The sequence below is a fragment of the Oncorhynchus keta genome, chromosome 35 (genome assembly GCF_023373465.1).
Source record: "Oncorhynchus keta strain PuntledgeMale-10-30-2019 chromosome 35, Oket_V2, whole genome shotgun sequence".
In the NCBI taxonomy this organism is placed as follows: Eukaryota; Metazoa; Chordata; class Actinopteri; order Salmoniformes; family Salmonidae; genus Oncorhynchus; species Oncorhynchus keta.
The window spans coordinates 72,926,068-72,946,798 of record NC_068455.1 but is presented as its reverse complement, the minus strand read 5'-3'; the positions used below and the strand labels follow the sequence as shown (position 1 = coordinate 72,946,798).

Below are 20,731 nucleotides of genomic sequence, written 5' to 3'. Positions count from 1 at the left end.
TCTCAAAAGACGAAAGAGGGTCGTTGATTCCCAGCTTTGTGAAGCGAGAAGACGTCGGTCATCATTCAGGTCCCTAATGCGAAACGTTTGGGGGATTTCTGTCGCCTTTTCTTTTGATTGTCGTGTAGTTCTGGAAAAGACGTGACTGTAGAACACAGGAGTCAGTAGAGAACGCAGCAACATGAGAGAAGAGAACATCTCATTTTAACCAGTAAAAAAAAGCTGTACATGTTCGTCAGTACTTATAAAATGTACAATGTAACAGAACAGCACACAGAGAAAAGACTGAGGGGAGAAAATAAAGGCAACACAGTTCAAGTTGTTTTTTTCCTCCCCATCGAACACCAGTAGTTCATTTACTGGACACCTTTTATTCACTGCTCCTGGGCCGAGACCACTCTGTACCCCCAATACACACTGCACCTGGGCCGAGACCACTCTGTACCCCCAATACACACTGCTCCTGGGCCGAGACCACTCTGTACCCCCAATACACACTGCACCTGGGCCGAGACCACTCTGTACCCCCAATACACACTGCTCCTGGGCCGAGACCACTCTGTACCCCCAATACACACTGCACCTGGGCCGAGACCACTCTGTACCCCCAATACACACTGCTCCTGGGCCGAGACCACTCTGTACCCCCAATACACACTGCACCTGGGCCGAGACCACTCTGTACCCCCAATACACACTGCACCTGGGCCGAGACCACTCTGTACCCCCAATACACACTGCTCCTGGGCCGAGACCACTCTGTACCCCCAATACACACTGCTCCTGGGCCGAGACCACTCTGTACCCCCAATACACACTGCACCTGGGCCGAGACCACTCTGTACCCCCAATACACACTGCACCTGGGCCGAGACCACACTGCACCCCCGATACACACTGCTCCTGGGCCGAGACCACACTGTACCCCCAATACACACTGCTCCTGGGCCGAGACCACTCTGTACCCCCAATACACACTGCTCCTGGGCCGAGACCACACTGTACCCCCAATACACACTGCTCCTGGGCCGAGACCACTCTGTACCCCCAATACACACTGCTCCTGGGCCGAGACCACACTGTACCCCCAATACACACTGCTCCTGGGCCGATACCACACTGTACCCCCAATACACACTGCTCCTGGGCCGATACCACACTGTACCCCCAATACACACTGCTCCTGGGCCGAGACCACACTGTACCCCAAATACACACTGCTCCTGGGCCGAGACCACTCTGTACCCCCAATACACACTGCTCCTGGGCCGAGACCACACTGTACCCCAAATACACACTGCACCTGGGCCGAGACCACTCTGTACCCCCAATACACACTGCTCCTGGGCCGAGACCACTCTGTACCCCCAATACACACTGCACCTGGGCCGAGACCACTCTGTACCCCCAATACACACTGCTCCTGGGCCGAGACCACTCTGTACCCCCAATACACACTGCACCTGGGCCGAGACCACTCTGTACCCCCAATACACACTGCACCTGGGCCGAGACCACACTGCACCCCCAATACACACTGCTCCTGGGCCGAGACCACACTGTACCCCCAATACACACTGCACCTGGGCCGAGACCACTCTGTACCCCCAATACACACTGCTCCTGGGCCGAGACCACTCTGTACCCCCAATACACACTGCACCTGGGCCGAGACCACTCTGTACCCCCAATACACACTGCTCCTGGGCCGAGACCACTCTGTACCCCCAATACACACTGCTCCTGGGCCGAGACCACTCTGTACCCCCAATACACACTGCACCTGGGCCGAGACCACACTGCACCCCCAATACACACTGCTCCTGGGCCGAGACCACACTGCACCCCCAATACACACTGCTCCTGGGCCGAGACCACTCTGTACCCCCAATACACACTGCTCCTGGGCCGAGACCACACTGTACCCCCAATACACACTGCTCCTGGGCCGAGACCACACTGTACCCCCAATACACACTGCTCCTGGGCCGAGACCACACTGTACCCCAAATACACACTGCTCCTGGGCCGAGACCACTCTGTACCCCCAATACACACTGCTCCTGGGCCGAGACCACACTGTACCCCAAATACACACTGCACCTGGGCCGAGACCACTCTGTACCCCCAATACACACTGCTCCTGGGCCGAGACCACTCTGTACCCCCAATACACACTGCTCCTGGGCCGAGACCACTCTGTACCCCCAATACACACTGCTCCTGGGCCGAGACCACACTGTACCCCCAATACACACTGCACCTGGGCCGAGACCACTCTGTACCCCCAATACACACTACTCCTGGGCCGAGACCACACTGTACCCCCAATACACACTGCTCCTGGGCCGGGACCACACTGTACCCCCAATACACACTGCTCCTGGGCCGAGACCACACTGTACCCCCAATACACACTGCTCCTGGGCCGAGACCACACTGTACCCCAAATACACACTGCTCCTGGGCCGAGACCACACTGTACCCCCAATACACACTGCTCCTGGGCCGGGACCACACTGTACCCCCAATACACACTGCTCCTGGGCCGAGACCACTCTGTACCAGCAATACACATTGCTCCTGGGACGAGACCACACTGTACCCCCAATACACACTGCACCTGGGCCGAGACCACTCTGTACCCCAATACACACTGCTCCTTGGCCGAGACCACACTGTACCCCCAATACACACTGCTCCTTGGCCGAGACCACACTGTACCCCCAATACACACTGCACCTGGGCCGAGACCACTCTGTACCCCAATACACACTGCTCCTTGGCCGAGACCACACTGTACCCCCAATACACACTGCTCCTTGGCCGAGACCACACTGTACCCCCAATACACACTGCACCTGGGCCGAGACCACTCTGTACCCCCAATAAACACTGCACCTGGGCCGAGACCACTCTGTACCCCCAATACACACTGCACCTGGGCCGAGACAACTCTGTACCCCCAATACACACGGCTCCTGGGCCGAGACCACTCTGTACCCCCAATACACACTGCTCCTGGGCCGAGACCACTCTGTACCCCCAATACACACTGCTCCTTGGCCGAGACCACACTGCACCCCCAATACACACTGCTCCTGGGCCGAGACCACTCTGTACCAGCAATACACACTGCTCCTGAGCCGAGACCACACTGTACCCCCAATACACACTGCACCTGGGCCGAGACCAATCTGTACCCCCAATACACACTGCTCCTGGGCCGAGACCACTCTGTACCCCCAATACACACTGCTCCTGGGCCGAGACCACACTGTACCCCCAATACACACTGCTCCTGGGCCGAGACCACTCTGTACCCCCAATACACACTGCTCCTGGGCCGAGACCACACTGTACCCCCAATACACACTGCTCCTGGGCCGAGACCACACTGTACCCCCAATACACACTGCTCCTGGGCCGAGACCACACTGTACCCCCAATACACACTGCTCCTGGGCCGAGACCACACTGTACCCCAAATACACACTGCTCCTGGGCCGAGACCACTCTGTACCCCCAATACACACTGCTCCTGGGCCGAGACCACACTGTACCCAAAATACACACTGCACCTGGGCCGAGACCACTCTGTACCCCCAATACACACTGCTCCTGGGCCGAGACCACTCTGTACCCCCAATACACACTGCTCCTGGGCCGAAACCACTCTGTACCCCCAATACACACTGCTCCTGGGCCGAGACCACACTGTACCCCCAATACACACTGCACCTGGGCCGAGACCACTCTGTACCCCCAATACACACTACTCCTGGGCCGAGACCACACTGTACCCCCAATACACACTGCTCCTGGGCCGGGACCACACTGTACCCCCAATACACACTGCTCCTGGGCCGAGACCACACTGTACCCCCAATACACACTGCTCCTGGGCCGAGACCACACTGTACCCCAAATACACACTGCTCCTGGGCCGAGACCACACTGTACCCCCAATACACACTGCTCCTGGGCCGAGACCACACTGTACCCCCAATACACACTGCTCCTGGGCCGAGACCACACTGTACCCCCAATACACACTGCTCCTGGGCCGAGACCACTCTGTACCAGCAATACACATTGCTCCTGGGACGAGACCACACTGTACCCCCAATACACACTGCACCTGGGCCGAGACCACTCTGTACCCCAATACACACTGCTCCTTGGCCGAGACCACACTGTACCCCCAATACACACTGCTCCTTGGCCGAGACCACACTGTACCCCCAATACACACTGCACCTGGGCCGAGACCACACTGTACCCCCAATAAACACTGCACCTGGGCCGAGACCACTCTGTACCCCCAATAAACACTGCACCTGGGCCGAGACCACTCTGTACCCCCAATACACACTGCACCTGGGCCGAGACCACTCTGTACCCCCAATACACACGGCTCCTGGGCCGAGACCACTCTGTACCCCCAATACACACTGCTCCTGGGCCGAGACCACTCTGTACCCCCAATACACACTGCTCCTTGGCCGAGACCACACTGCACCCCCAATACACACTGCTCCTGGGCCGAGACCACTCTGTACCAGCAATACACACTGCTCCTGAGCCGAGACCACACTGTACCCCCAATACACACTGCACCTGGGCCGAGACCACTCTGTACCCCCAATACACACTGCTCCTGGGCCGAGACCACTCTGTACCCCCAATACACACTGCTCCTTGGCCGAGACCACACTGTACCCCCAATACACACTGCTCCTGGGCCGAGACCACACTGTACCCCCAATACACACTGCACCTGGGCCGAGACCACACTGTACCCCCAATACACACTGCACCTGGGCCGAGACCACACTGTACCCCCAATACACACTGCTCCTGGGCCGAGACCACACTGTACCCCCAATACACACTGCACCTGGGCCGAGACCACTCTGTACCCCCAATACACACTGCTCCTGGGCCGAGACCACACTGTACCCCCAATACACACTGCTCCTGGGCCGAGACCACACTGTACCCCCAATACACACTGCACCTGGGCCGAGACCACTCTGTACCCCCAATACACACTGCACCTGGACCGAGACCACTCTGTACCCCCAATACACACTGCTCCTGGGCCGAGACCACACTGTACCCCCAATACACACTGCTCCTGGGCCGAGACCACACTGTACCCCCAATACACACTCCACCTGGGCCGAGACCACTCTGTACCCCAATACACACGGCTCACTTTCTCAACGTGTACTCCAACTTAAATCACTTTGTACAGAAGAGCAGAATCAGCTTCCATTTACATCCACATGGCTAATTAAATAAGAGAAGTGGACATCCATCGAACGAGTCTCCCATGTCAAGTTTAGTTGACTGGCATTTGAAATGGAATTGATCCCACTCTTTTTAATATAGTTTGGTTAGAAAGATAAAATAACCCTGTAAAGTCGTTCAAAAGAAGAAGATTGTACAAACAGAGCATATTGGCTTTGCATCATGATTATTTATAAAAAGTGTATTTATTTTGGCGAGGGAGTGCTGTCATATTGGCCAGGTAGTATTTCTAGGACCAGGGAGTTTTCCCTAAAGTTGGGCCCTAGATATTAGTTAGTAGCTATTACTAGGGTCCAGAGTTTTTCCTGGTTAGGTCACGAGGTCAAGAAAAACGCTAGACCCAAATTTAACATTAGCGATCAAGTTAACGCATGGACCTCTATTTCAAGCAATTAATTATACCACAATAATATCTTATATTTGCACATGGTAAATGTGTTCCAAACAGTACCTTATTCCCTATTTAGTGTACTACTTTAGACCAGAGCCCTATGGGTAGTGCACTACTTTAGACCAGAGCCCTATAGGTAGTGCACTACTTTAGACCAGAGCACCTATGGGTAGTGCACTGCTTTAGACCAGAACCCTATGGGTAGTGCCCTACTTTAGACCAGAGCCCTATGGGTAGTGCACTACTTTAGACCAGAGCCCTATGGGTAGTGCACTACTTTAGACCAGAGCCCTATGGGTAGTGCACTACTTTAGACCAGAACCCTATGGGTAGTGCACTACTTTAGACCAGAACCCTATGGGTAGTGTACTACTTTAGACCAGAACCCTATGGGTAGTGTACTACTTTAGACCAGAGCCCTATGGGTAGTGCACTACTTTAGACCAGAGCCCTATGGGTAGTGTACTACTTTAGACCAGAGCCCTATGGGTAGTGTACTACTTTAGACCAGAGCCCTATGGGTAGTGCACTACTTTAGACCAGAGCCCTATGGGTAGTGCACTACTTTAGACCAGAGCCCTATGGGTAGTGTACTACTTTTGACCAGAGCCCTATGGGAAAACGTGGTCAAAAGTAGTGCACTAAATAAGGAATAGGTTACCATTTGGAACATCTGAATTATTACCCCCAAATAATTCCAAACCACATTGATCTCAGATGCCTACACAAGAATGGTAGGACTAAATTAGTCAAATATACATATATATATATTTCTTAAAAGACACATCTAGGAAAGTCAACATAACATTTGTAAATAATTCTACTTAAATAAAAACAACAGACCCTAGTTTTAATATAGGTTGTTCCCCATCCTGTTTAACATCACTTTCCATCTCATCCATTTTATGAAGGTGCGGTGGTATGGGTTGCGTCCCGATATTCCCACTCTGGTGCACAGGGCTCTGGTCAAAATCAGTGCCCTATATAGGGAATAGTGTGCCACTGGGCTCTGGTCAAAATCAGTGCCCTATATAGGGAATAGGGGTGTCATTTGGGACACTATGTCAGCACATTTAAGGAAACAGAACAGCTGAAAACACCTTTACAGACTGATCTGTGGTCTGTTTTAGAGGGTTTCCAACCTAAATGGTCAAGTTGAGGAATAATGGTAAAGGTAGATCCCACAGATCCTAGATCTGTGCCTGGGTGTCAACTTCAACCTGAACCTAAAAAGACCCAACAGCTAAAATGACCTTTGAACTCCTTTCATACATGGAGGGGCTGAGTCACAATAGTTTAACGCAGTGTCCTCTCCTCTAGTTTCCTTTCCTTCATCTGCGCTGATGTGAAAGGACTGGACTGGGGAAAGCAAATACCCAGTGTTTATACATCACTGCAGACAGAGAGGAGATGGAGAAGCCCCGTTAGACTACTGAGACAGAACCAGGAAGTAAAACAGGATTCATTACAGACCAGTGTTTATACATCACTGCAGACAGAGGAGATGGAGAAGCCCCGTCAGACTACTGAGACAGAACCAGGAAGTAAAACAGGATTCATTACAGACCAGTGTTTATACATCACTGCAGACAGAGGAGATGGAGAAGCCCCGTTAGACTACTGAGACAGAACCAGGAAGTAAAACAGGATTCATTACAGACCAGTGTGTATACATCACTGCAGACAGAGGAGATGGAGAAGCCCCGTTAGACTACTGAGACAGAACCAGGAAGTAAAACAGGATTCATTACAGACCAGTGTTTATACATCACTGCAGACAGAGAGGAGATGGAGAAGCCCCGTTAGACTACTGAGACAGAACCAGGAAGTAAAACAGGATTCATTACAGACCAGTGTTTATACATCACTGCAGACAGAGAGGAGATGGAGAAGCCCCGTTAGACTACTGAGACAGAACCAGGAAGTAAAACAGGATTCATTACAGACCAGTGTTTATACATCACTGCAGACAGAGAGGAGATGGAGAAGCCCCATTAGACTACTGAGACAGAACCAGGAAGTAAAACAGGATTCATTACAGACCAGTGTTTATACATCACTGCAGACAGAGAGGAGATGGAGAAGCCCCGTTAGACTACTGAGACAGAACCAGGAAGTAAAACAGGATTCATTACAGACCAGTGTTTATACATCACTGCAGACAGAGAGGAGATGGAGAAGCCCCGTTAGACTACTGAGACAGAACCAGGAAGTAAAACAGGATTCATTACAGACCAGTGTTTATACATCACTGCAGACAGAGAGGAGATGGAGAAGCCCCGTTAGACTACTGAGACAGAACCAGGAAGTAAACAGGATTCATTACAGAACAGTGTTTATACATCACTGCAGACAGAGAGGAGATGGAGAAGCCCCGTTAGACTACTGAGACAGAACCAGGAAGTAAAACAGGATTCATTATAGAACAGTGTTTATACATCACTGCAGACAGAGAGGAGATGGAGAAGCCCCGTTAGACTACTGAGACAGAACCAGGAAGTAAACAGGATTCATTACAGAACAGTGTAGTGTGTCAGTAACATATGAAGCGGCTAGAGCCGAACAGTATTTACGGACCATTAGGCTGCATTTCATGTCCCTCCAAGCTAGGCTGGAATACACACTACAGAAAGCTGTTTTTCAGTACTGTGTCCTGCTCTGTGTGTGTGTGTGTGTGTTCGCAGGTCGCTTACTCCAAACACAAAAATCAACCCAAGTGTGTTGGCCGTATGTGTGTGTGTGTGTGTGTGTCAATCGCAGTCAGCAATAACCTATAGAAAAAGAAAGGGGTCAAACCACTGTTTAATACACACACACAATAAATAGGGTATCCTTTGTGACTCAGAGAGAGTAAACCATATAGGCTCTGAGGAGTGTACTAGTGTTTACTAGGTAGATAGGTCTACAGTAGGCTAGAGGAGTGTACTAGTGTTTACTAGGTAGATAGGTCTACAGTAGGCTAGAGGAGTGTACTAGTGTTTACTAGGTAGATAGGTCTACAGTAGGCTAGAGGAGTGTACTAGTGTTTACTAGGTAGATAGTAGCCTGTAGGCTAGAGGAGTGTACTAGTGTTTACTAGGTAGATAGTAGCCTGTAGGCTAGAGGAGTGTACTAGTGTTTACTAGGTAGATAGTAGTCTGTAGGCTAGAGGAGTGTACTAGTGTTTACTAGGTAGATAGTAGCCTGTAGGCTAGAGGAGTGTACTAGTGTTTACTAGGTAGATAGTAGTCTGTAGGCTAGAGGAGTGTACTAGTGTTTACTAGGTAGATAGTAGTCTGTAGGCTAGAGGAGTGTACTAGTGTTTACTAGGTAGATAGGTCCACAGTAGGCCTAAGTTAATGAGTTTAACTCTCCCACACTCCAAATGCACCTATGAGACCCTACAAGCCAAAGTAAAAAATAGTGCACTATGTAGGGAATAGGGTGCCATTTGTGGTGCAGATATATAACTATTACTGGTCAGGATAGGTTGAGACCCCAGGACCTGTGTACGGGCCAACCAATGAGAAGCCAGTTCCTTACTGTACATTCAACTTAACACAGGACCCACTCTAGTCCTAGCTAATATAATATATAAAACACCTCCCATGTCCAGAGCTACGGATCAGGACCTGTATTCATAAAACCTCTGATCTAGGATCAGGTCCCTGTCCATAAGAATCTGATTGGTTACGATCTACATGGCCAAACCAATACTCGATCAGCACTCCTACTCAGAGAAGCTTTATGAATAGTGGGCCATATTCCATGTTGCTCTCTGTTGAGAGAAATCAGTTCCGTTCCAAAATCTGCACTAGCATACTACTTAGAATATATTGGGCATGCATACTTAGCAGTGTGCTGGTATAGATATTGGGACGTAGCCTATAAAGAGTGAAGTTAGTTACTCCAACTGGCAGTGTAACACATATTTAACATGACCAAACAACAGCTATGTTTGGTTAACTTGTGCATTCAAAAAACAACAGGCTCTGATTGGAAGGTTCAGATCAGGTGACAGGAAGTGGAGGAGCTAAATGAGAACCTACTCCATATCTAGTGCAGTACGTTTGGAGTGCACTAGATAAATAAATAGGGTGCCATTTGAAACACTGCCATTGACACCAATGGAGAAACTTGCTTGATTAGGAGACAGACAACATACATATGTGGTTGGCAGGCGTTTTGTTGTGTGTGTGTGGTGTGTGTGGTGTAGTTTACTGTTGTTGCCAGAGGGGAGCTAGAGAGCACACGTGTCCCTTCAAAAACAGATATTTGTGCAGCTTTTGGCATCCAAACCATAATATAAACACGGGCCTGCTGGGCTGCAAAAAGGGACCAAACTCTTCTCTCCACCCCACTCTCCAAACCAACAACAACAGAGAACATTCTGGAAATGGCAGATCTACTTTTCATCCAACCAAGCTGCTGTTTAACACCACTGCAAGTGGCACTATGTATGACAAGGACACCAGTAATGACGACACGCTATGTAAGCGGCGAGCTAGCCAAGCAAACATATTTTCTAATCTACCGTCAAATCATAGAGAGAAAGACCATCAGGACGATCTTGACTAGGATGATGATGACTATGACGAAGCATAACAATCCCTGGTCGCTGATCTTCTTCTCTAATGAAGTCATATCCTGTCACACTGATGGGTTGCTCGGCCATCGTTGGCTCCTGTCTGCTGAAGATCCTCCATCCGTCTTCCTGGTGCTCCACAGTGCAAAGCTCTGCTGTAAAGCCTGAATATTTATAACGGATGGTGGGCTGGGCGGGGCCTGTGGTAGCCCACGCCCCTCCCTATGCTGAGTCCAAATCCCATTGGCTGGTTCAGTCCCGGGACTGATAGAACAGGATGTAACCGGACTCAGAGTTCTTGGAAATGTCCGACGTTAGACCGTAGAACTCCTCGATCGCCTGGGCGTCGATTTTCTATAAAGGAGGAGAAGGTAAGAAGAGGGAGGGGTTTAAAAAGGTACGAAGAGGGAGGAGTTTATGATTAGAAAAGGACAACAGACATAACCTATTCACCACCATATGTTTTCAGGCGTATAGCGACATACAGTTCACCATATATACTTTCTGAATGCCCTGTATATAGTTCACCATATATACTTTCTGAATGCCCTGTATATAGTTCAGCATATATACTTTCTGAATGCCCTGTATATAGTTCACCATATATACTTTCTGAATGCCCTGTATATAGTTCACCATATATACTTTCTGAATGCCTTGTATATAGTTCACCATATATACTTTCTGAATGCCCTGTATATAGTTCAGCATATATACTTTCTGAATGCCCTGTATATAGTTCACCATATATACTTTCTGAATGCCCTGTATATAGTTCACCATATATACTTTCTGAATGCCTTGTATATAGTTCACCATATATACTTTCTGAATGCCCTGTATATAGTTCAGCATATAGCTTTCTGAATAGTTCATATATACTTTCTGAATGCCCTGTATATAGTTCACCATATATACTTTCTGAATGCCCTGTATATAGTTCAGCATATATACTTTCTGAATGCCCTGTATATAGTTCACCATATATACTTTCTGAATGCCCTGTATATAGTTCACCATATATACTTTCTGAATGCCTTGTATATAGTTCACCATATATACTTTCTGAATGCCCTGTATATAGTTCAGCATATATACTTTCTGAATGCCCTGTATATAGTTCACCATATATACTTTCTGAATGCCCTGTATATAGTTCAGCATATATACTTTCTGAATGCCCTGTATATAGTTCACCATATATACTTTCTGAATGCCCTGTATATAGTTCAGCATATATACTTTCTGAATGCCCTGTATATAGTTCAGCATATATACTTTCTGAATGCCCTGTATATAGATCACCATATATACTTTCTGAATGCCCTGTATATAGTTCAGCATAGAATTCACCAGTGCATTCAGAAAGTATTGAGATCCCCTTGACTTTTTCCGCATCTTGTTAAGGGACACCCTTATTTTAACATGTAGTCATTTCTTTTATCATCATCAATCTACACACAATAACGCCAAAGCAAAAACAAGCCTTTATTTTATTGCGAATGTTTTTTTTTTTTAACAAAAAAACAATACTGAAATATAACATTTACCCAGGTATTCAGACCCTTTACTCAGTACTTTTTTTGAAGCACCTGGTAGCGATTACAGCCTCGAGTCTTGGGTATGACGCTACAAGCTTGGAACACCTGCATTTGGTGATTCTCTCATTCTTCTCTGCAGATCCTCTCAAGTCCTGTCAGGTTGGATGGGGAGCGTTGCTGCACAGCTATTTTCAGGTCTCTCCAGAGACGTTCGATCGGGTTCAAGTCCGGGCTCTGGCTGGGCCACTCAAGGACATTCAGAGACTTGTCCCGAAGCCACTCCTGTGTTGTCTTGGCTGTATCCTTAGGGTCGTTGTCCTGTTGGAAGGTGAACCTTCTCCCCAGCCTGAGGTCCTGAGCGCCCTGGAACAGGTTTTCATCAAGGATCTCTCTGTCCTTTGCTCCGTTCATCTTTGCCTCAACCCTGACTTGCCTCCCAGTCCCTGTCGCTAAAAACATCCCCACACTATGATGCTGCCACCACCATGCTTCACCATAGGGATGGTGGCAGGTTTCCTCCAGACGTGACACTTGGCATTCAGGCCAAATACTTCAATCTTGGTTTCATCAGACCAGAGAATCTTGTTTCTCATGGTTTGAGAGTCCTTTAGGTGACTTTTGGCAGAACTCCAAGCGGGCTGTTATGTGCCTTTTACTGAGGAGTGGCTTCCGTCTGGCCACTCTACCATAAAGGCCTGATTGGTGGAGTGCTGCAGAGATGGGAGAACTTTCCAAAAGGACATGTGCAGTGAAGCTCCCCATCCAACCTGACAGAGGTTTAGAGGATCTGCAGAGAACAATGGGAGAAACTCCCCAAATACAGGTGTGCCAAGCTTGTAGCGTCATACCCAAGAAGACTCAATGCTGTAATCGCTGCCAAAAGGTGCTTCAACAAAGTACTGAGTAAAGAGTTCAAATTTATGCAAAGGTGATATTCCAATTTTTTACATTTTAAATAAACTATTTTTTGCTCCATCATTATGGGGTATTGTGTAGATAGTTTCCCCCCCCCATCAATTCCAGAATAAGGCTGTAACGTAACAAAATGTAGAAAAATTCAAGGGATCTGAATACTTTGAAGGCTCTGTAGTTCAGCATGAATATAGGTCACCACTTTTTTCTCCAGAGCCCCGTGTTTAAAGAGAGCCCCGTGTTTAAAGAGAGCCCCGTGTTTAAAGAGAGCCCCGTGTTTAAAGAGAGCCCCGTGTTTAAAGAGAGCCCCGTGTTTAAAGAGAGCCCCGTGTTTAAAGAGAGCCCCGTGTTTAAAGAGAGTCCGTGTTTAAAGAGAGCCCTGTGTTTAAAGAGAGCCCTGTGTTTAAAGAGAGCCCTGTGTTTAAAGAGAGTCCGTGTTTAAAGAGAGCCCCGTGTTTAAAGAGAGCCCCGTGTTTAAAGAGAGCCCCGTGTTTAAAGAGAGCCCCGTGTTTAAAGAGAGCCCCGTGTTTAAAGAGAGCCCCGTGTTTAAAGAGAGCCCCGTGTTTAAAGAGAGTCCGTGTTTAAAGAGAGTCCGTGTTTAAAGAGAGTCCGTGTTTAAAGAGAGCCCCGTGTTTAAAGAGAGCCCCGTGTTTAAAGAGAGCCCCGTGTTTAAAGAGAGCCCCGTGTTTAAAGAGAGTCCCGTGTTTAAAGAGAGTCCGTGTTTAAAGAGAGTCCGTGTTTAAAGAGAGTCCGTGTTTAAAGAGAGCCCCGTGTTTAAAGAGAGTCCCGTGTTTAAAGAGAGCCCCGTGTTTAAAGAGAGCCCCGTGTTTAAAGAGAGTCCGTGTTTAAAGAGAGTCCGTGTTTAAAGAGAGCCCCGTGTTTAAAGAGAGCCCCGTGTTTAAAGAGAGCCCCGTGTTTAAAGAGAGCCCCGTGTTTAAAGAGAGTCCCGTGTTTAAAGAGAGTCCGTGTTTAAAGAGAGTCCGTGTTTAAAGAGAGTCCGTGTTTAAAGAGAGTCCGTGTTTAAAGAGAGTCCGTGTTTAAAGAGAGTCCGTGTTTAAAGAGAGTCCGTGTTTAAAGAGAGTCCGTGTTTAAAGAGAGTCCCGTGTTTAAAGAGAGTCCGTGTTTAAAGAGAGTCCGTGTTTAAAGAGAGTCCGTGTTTAAAGAGAGCCCCGTGTTTAAAGAGAGTCCGTGTTTAAAGAGAGCCCCGTGTTTAAAGAGAGCCCCGTGTTTAAAGAGAGTCCGTGTTTAAAGAGAGTCCGTGTTTAAAGAGAGTCCGTGTTTAAAGAGAGTCCGTGTTTAAAGAGAGTCCGTGTTTAAAGAGAGTCCGTGTTTAAAGAGAGTCCCGTGTTTAAAGAGAGCCCCGTGTTTAAAGAGAGCCCCGTGTTTAAAGAGAGTCCCGTGTTTAAAGAGAGTCCGTGTTTAAAGAGGGTCCGTGTTTAAAGAGAGTCCGTGTTTAAAGAGAGCCCTGTCTTTCTACTGTGTTCTGTGATCCTGCTCATACACATTTTGGAACTCTTTAAGAATAGTATAATGTTGATGGTAAAACTATGGCTGGGCGATATGGACTAAAAATCCATATGGCGATAACTTGATACGATAAACGATAAATCGGACAACTTCATAACATTAAAGTGCACCACATTTTTTTTACATTTTCGGTTCACCGTCCTGTCCCAGCTCTAGGTGAAACGTGTGGATACAACCCTCAATGAAAATAAATAGCTCGTGCTTCTACCAATTGTGGGCTTAGAGTAGTGAGGTCACAATGTTTACTAGCTCTCCAGTTTCAGTGCCAGCCACATGACAAAGAAGAGGGGGAGGGAGGAGGAGAAATAGTGGAAAGAGACAGGGGAAAGAGGAGAGAAAATGAAGGCAAGTCTACTATTCAATCCACTCCCGTTCCAAGTTTCCCCTTAGCTACAGATCTAGCAGTATATATATTAGTATAGTATAGTATAATATTTTTCAGTAGCGGTGGCAAAGTTAGTGAGGGGGGGGATGGGGGGAACGTGGTAGGGACGTGGCCAATGGCACAGTTTTAGTAGCCCTCTTAGCCGCAGAGACAAAATGTTGCTGTTTTAAAGCTAATTTCCTGAAATTCTACACATTTTGGTTTGTCTTTTATGCAGTGTTCTTATCCGAGTGACTCAAACAGAAATTAAACAGGGGACAACGCATGACGTGACAGTTTTTGATTCTCCAGTCTAGTTTTTATTTTGCTGATTGTTAGTTCTCAAAGATTCTTATTTAAAAACTATAAAGCTCCATTATATTTTCTACATATTTAATATCTGGATATCTGGATTTAGTTGTTTCAGTTTACACTGAAAACATTTTACCATCCCCCCCAAGAAATAACAAATAAAAATCACACACATTGATTTATTTTTTTATTTTTCTTTGCAGCGGCGGTGTGCTGCTGCTAAATGCATATAGGGGAAACACTGGATCTAGGCTCAGCCTACTGACACTAAACCTTAACCATTCAAAGGGAAAACCCCAACCTGATCCGAGACCAGTGTGTTGGAGTTAACATGTTACCAAGCCCAGCGGAAACTCCATCACTCAGCCAGATCCTGCACGTCCACCAGTTGTTCAGATGGGACTCTTTCCCATAGTGGAAAAACCCCTAGACACTGATCTCCGATCAGTTTTGAATTCTCCCCTCTAATGATTACACTGGGAAAACCCAGTAAGCTGATCCTAGAGCTGTGCCTATTGGATGCATCTACACCGAATGGAAAAAGCAGGCCCCTCGATGGCTATAACATACCACTGTGGGTACATTTGAAACTGAGCCATAAACTACTGTTTGGTGCCAGGTTTCCGCCAGACGTGACGCTTGGCATTCAGACCACAGTGCTTAAGGTGCCTTTTGACAAACTCCAAGCGTGCTGCCATGTGCCTTTTACTGAGGAGTGGGCTTCCGTCTGGCCGCCCTACCATAAAGGCCTGTTTGGTGAAGTGCTGCAGAGATGGTTGTCCTTCTGGAAGACGGTTCTCCCATCTCCACAGAGGACCTCTGTCAGAGTAACCATTGGTCACCTCCCTGACCAAGGCCCTTCTCCCCCGATTGCTCAGTTTGTCCGGGCGGCTAACTCTAGGAAGAGTCTCGGTGGTTCCAAACTTCTTCCACTTAAGAATGATTGAGGCCACTATATTCTTGGGGACCTTCAATGCTGCAGAAAATCTTTGGTACCCTTCCCCAGATCTGTGCCTCGACACAATCCTGTCTCGGAGCTCTATGGACAATTCCTTTGACCTCATCGTTTGGTTTTCAGTCAACTGTGGGACCTTATATAGACAGGTGTGTGCCTTTCCAAAACATGTCCAATCAATTGAATTTACTACAGGTGGACTCCAATCAAGTTGTAGAAACATCTCAAGGATAACCAATGGAAACAGGATGCACCTGAGCACAATTTTTTGAGTCTCATTGCAAAGGGTCGGAATAATTATGTAAATAAGGTTTGTTAATTATTTTTAATGAATTAGCGAAAAAAAAAAAAACTGTTTTATCTTTGTCATTATGGGGTATTGTGTGTAGCTGGATGAGATGGAAAAATATGTAATACATTGTAGAATAAGACCAACATAACTAAATGTATAACAGGGAAGGGGTCTGAACACTATCAGCGTACATGGCTCTGCGTGGACTTCTTACAAATGGACTGAAAGCCTTTCAACAGACACAGAGTAGGTCTGCTTCACTTTCTACAGGGGGTGAAGTGATGCATCCTGTGCTATGACTGTGTGAGAGACAGAGAGTACCATACGCACAACCCCTACAGCCCGTCACACACCTTTACCCCTTCTCTCCCACAATCCTCCGGTCTACTAACTCATCTAAAACTGCTATTCCCAAATCTCCTGATATTCCCCAGTCTCCTGATATTCCCCAGTCTCCTGATATTCCCCAGTCTCCTGATATTCCCCAGTCTCCTGATATTCCCCAGTCTCCTGATATTCCCCAGTCTCCTGATATTCCCCAGTCTCCTGATATTCCCCAGTCTCCTGATATTCCCCTCCTGATATTCCCCAGTCCTGATATTCCCCAGTCTCCTGATATTCCCCAGTCTCCTGATATTCCCCAGTCTCCTGATATTCCCCAGTCTCCTGATATTCCCCAGTCTCCTGATATTCCCCAGTCTCCTGATATTCCCCAGTCTCCTGATATTCCCAGCGTCTCTCCCGCTCCCTAAAATTCTCCATTATTCCCACAGCCACCAGGATCTATCTGGGACGACCAGAGCAGGAGGACGGCATTCCAGACACACCATTGGGAGCAACAATCTAACAAATACTTCTAGCGTTTTCTCTAGCTTGCTTGGAGTGCCAGATGGGTAGGATTTGCACTCCTTGAGAGCATTTAATTGGTTCCATTGTGCCAGGCAAGCATATTCAGCCCAGATAAAGTATTCGAAACAATTGCAAATAGTACTTGAACCCAGGTCTGGTAGAAAGTGGGGGGGGGTGGACTGCAGCCTGGAAAACCTGATGGGTCTGTATGGATGCCGGGAATGAGTTAGTAGAATCTGAGATCTAATGGTTTACACTAGGAGTGTGAAAGTGATGAATTGTGTCAGTTGTTGACAACACATCATTATCGGAGGCGCCTGCAGAGACAGTTACTGACTTGGCCGATCCGTAAAAACAACAGTTTATTTCACCGCTGACTTTTTCAGACCCCATCTTTACCACCGGAATGGCCTCAAGGCATCCCAGTTTAAGCCTTTGGGGCGTCAACATTCTAACGGCCTAATAAATACATTCAATATAGGCTGTCGCAATAATCATCATTTGGTTGTGTTTATGAAGGTCTTAGGTAACAATAGAATACGAAACACATTTCAAAGAACACAATAGCAATTTCAATAGTTTGTTATAATAGGCTATATGTAGAAATGAGGAGGGGGGGGGGGCATTTCAGTGTTCTACACCAGCACAAAGAAATTCATTAATTATCTCGTTTTATTTAACTAGGCAAATCAGTTAAGCACAAATCCTTATTTACAATGACGGCCTGCCCCAGCCAAACCCTAACGACGCCACCCTATGGGACTCCCAATCACAGCCGGATGTGATACAGCCTGGAATCGAACCAGGGTCTGTAGTGACGCCTCGAGTACTGAGATGCAGTGCCTAGACCGCTGCGCCACTCGTGAGCCCCTGTTAAGGCAGGTGTTAGGAAACATTATTAAAGTAAGAAAAAGGATTTCAAAAGAACAGAACAGCATATTTGAAGTTTTATCATGTTACTAGTCTGTGCTTAGTAGCGTAGTCTATATGGTGCCACGAGAGCTCAAGTATGGAACGCAAGGAATTGCGGTTATTCGACAAAAGTGATATTTTGAAATGGAGCCGATCTGCTCAATTTTAAGAGTCGTTTGACAAATGTAGGCGTTTTTTGAAACCTTAGGGTCCAACTTTTCAATAGAAAACGACCATTCACAAACCTCTGTAGGATCATTTGAAAAAAGTAGATTTCTTTCTTTGCCAATTACTCACGCTGCTCTGCAGTCTCTTCCTTCACAAGGCAATTGATAATATTGTCAATGTATTATTGTCTTAAGGCTACAGCTATTATTATTGTGTGTGAAATTAGTTTCGATAGAGTTCTGTCTTAGTTTCGATGGGCCACTGTCAGATGCAGCCAACTGTCGGGTGAGGGAATTGTAGGGGGGATGACATGTAGGGTGGGATGACATGTAGGGGGGGTGACATGTAGGAAGGGATGACATGTAGGGTGGGATGACATGTAGGGGGGGTGACATGGATGACATGTAGGGGGGTGACATGTAGGAAGGGATGACATGTAGGGGGGTGATATGTAGGTTGGGATGACATGTAGGGGGGTGACATGTAGGTTGGGATGACATGTAGGGGGGGAGACATGTAGGGGGGTGACATGTAGGGGGTGACATGTAGGGGGTGACATGTGGGGGGTGACATGTAGGGGGTGACATGTAGGGGGGATGACATGTAGGGGGACATGGGGTGGGATGACATGTAGGGGGACATGTAGGGGGGATGACATGTAGGGGGGTGACATGTAGGGGGGATGACATGTAGGGGGATGACATGTAGGGGGATGACATGTAAGGGGGGTGACGACATGTAGGGGGATGACATGTAGGGGGTGACATGTAAAGGGGGGAGTGGCATGTAGGGGGTGACATGTAAGGGGGGTGACATGTAGGGGGGTGACATGTGGGGGGGGGTGACATGTCATCCTAAAACTGCAGTTTGTGATATATATTTAGGAAGTCAAGGACAGAGGGGGACATGACAACAACAAATAGCAGATATTACCATTTTTAAAATGCAAATAAATGTCCAAAATACGTCATCTGTGCTTTTAGTGTTAAACTATAATTTGAGAACCCATTTTGAGTGTACTATAGACTAATATTAGACTGAAGAGAGAAAGAGAGAAAGAGAGAGAGAGAAAGAGGAGACAGGAGAGAGAGAGGAGAGAGAGAGGAGAGAAGGAGAAAGAGGAGACAGGAGAGAGAGGAGAGAGAGAGAGGAGAGAAGAGGAAGAGAAAAGAGAGAAATAGAGGGTGGGAGAGAGATCTTGAAGAGGTCAATTACTTACCTCTACGATGTCATCATCAAACAGGAGCCAGAACCCATGACTCTTCACGATGGTGATGTAATGACCACGGTTTGGACCACTGTGGACAGAGAGAGGAAAGTATTCACACCCCTCGACTTTCCCCACATTTTACGTTACAGCCTGAATTTAAAATTCATTCAATTGGGATTGTGTCACTGGCCTACAAACAATGTCAGTGGATTTTTGTTTTGTTTTTATGTTTACAAATGAATAACAAATGAAAATTGAAATGTATTGAGTCAAATATTCAACTCCTTTGTAATGGCAAGCCTAAATAACTTCAGTAGTAAAATCAGCTTAACAAGTCACATAAATTGCAATAAGTGTTTAATAAGTGTTTAACATTTTTTTTGGAATGACTACCTCATCTCTGTACCCCACACACATACAATTACCAATAATATATAAGGTCCCTCAGTCGAGCAGTGAATTTCAAACACAGATTCAACCACAAAGAACAGGGAGATTTTACAATGCCTCGCAAAAGGACACTCATTGGTAGATTAAAAATCAATTTTAATAAATGTAAAAAAAACTGACATTGAATATCCCTTTGAGTATGGTGAAGTTATTAACTCCAGTTGTGTATCAATACACCCAGGAGTCGTTAATGAACCGCTCAGGGATTTCACCATGAGGCCAATGGTGACTTTAAAACACTTACAGAGTTTAATGGTGACAGGAGAACACTGAGGACGGATCAACAACATTGTAGTTACTCCACAATACTGACCTAAATGACAGAGTGAAGCCTGTACAGAATAAAAATATTCCAAAACATGCATCCTGTTTGCAATAAGGCACTAAAGTAATACTGAGGCTATGGAACCCTGACCTGTTCACCGGACGTGCTACCTGTCCTAGACCTGTTGTTTTCAACTCTCTAGAGACAGCAGGAGTGGTAGAGATACTCTGAATGATCGGCTATGAAAACCCAACTGACATTTACTCCTGAGGTGCTGACCTGTTGCACCCTCTACAACCACTGGAATTATAATTATTTGACCTTGCTGGTCATCTATGAACATCTTGGCCATGTTCTGTTTAATCTCTACCCGGCACAGCCAGAAGAGGATTGGCCACCCCTGATTCCTCTCTAGGTTTCTTCCTAGGTTTTGGCCTTTCTAGGGAGTTCTTCCTAGCCACCGTGCTTCTACATCTGCATTGCTTGCTGTTTTGGAGTTTTAGGCTGGGTTTCTGTACAGCACTTTGTGACATCAGCTGATGTAAGAAGGGCTTTATAAATACATTTGATTGATTGAATGATTGATACTACAAAAAATGTGACAAATACATTTTATGCCCTGAATACAATGTGTTATAATCAACAACCAACTTGACAGATGATGAAGAATGTTAAAAAGAATAATGGGCAAATATTGTATAAT

General features: G+C 46.9%; 2 protein-coding genes across 3 annotated transcripts in view; both read right to left on the bottom strand.

Annotated features, from left to right (window-relative positions):
- Positions 1–227: 227 nt before the first annotated feature.
- Positions 228–5,293, bottom strand: LOC127915521 (uncharacterized). The gene is made up of 5 exons (XM_052495696.1): positions 5,286–5,293; positions 3,742–5,196; positions 1,304–3,181; positions 704–863; positions 228–623 (listed from the first exon to the last, which is right to left on the bottom strand). Exons 1-5 carry the CDS (start codon positions 5,291–5,293, stop codon positions 375–377), a joined length of 3,750 nt encoding a protein of 1,249 aa, XP_052351656.1. The 3' UTR covers positions 228–374.
- A 1,969-nt stretch (positions 5,294–7,262) lies between these two features.
- LOC118368989 (ubiquitin carboxyl-terminal hydrolase 12-like) overlaps positions 7,263–20,731 on the bottom strand; it is a 32,098-nt gene continuing 18,629 nt past the window's right edge. The window contains exons 9-10 of one of the 2 annotated variants that reach the window (XM_052497698.1): positions 19,323–19,401; positions 7,263–10,625 (exon numbers count right to left, since the gene is read on the bottom strand). In XM_052497698.1, coding sequence (XP_052353658.1) covers positions 10,524–10,625; positions 19,323–19,401 — 181 coding nt within the window. In that variant the 3' untranslated portion in view covers positions 7,263–10,523. Of the gene's footprint in view, positions 10,626–17,681; positions 17,894–19,322; positions 19,402–20,731 lie in introns of those variants that run through there. The other variant, XM_052497699.1, reaches the window with a different exon arrangement.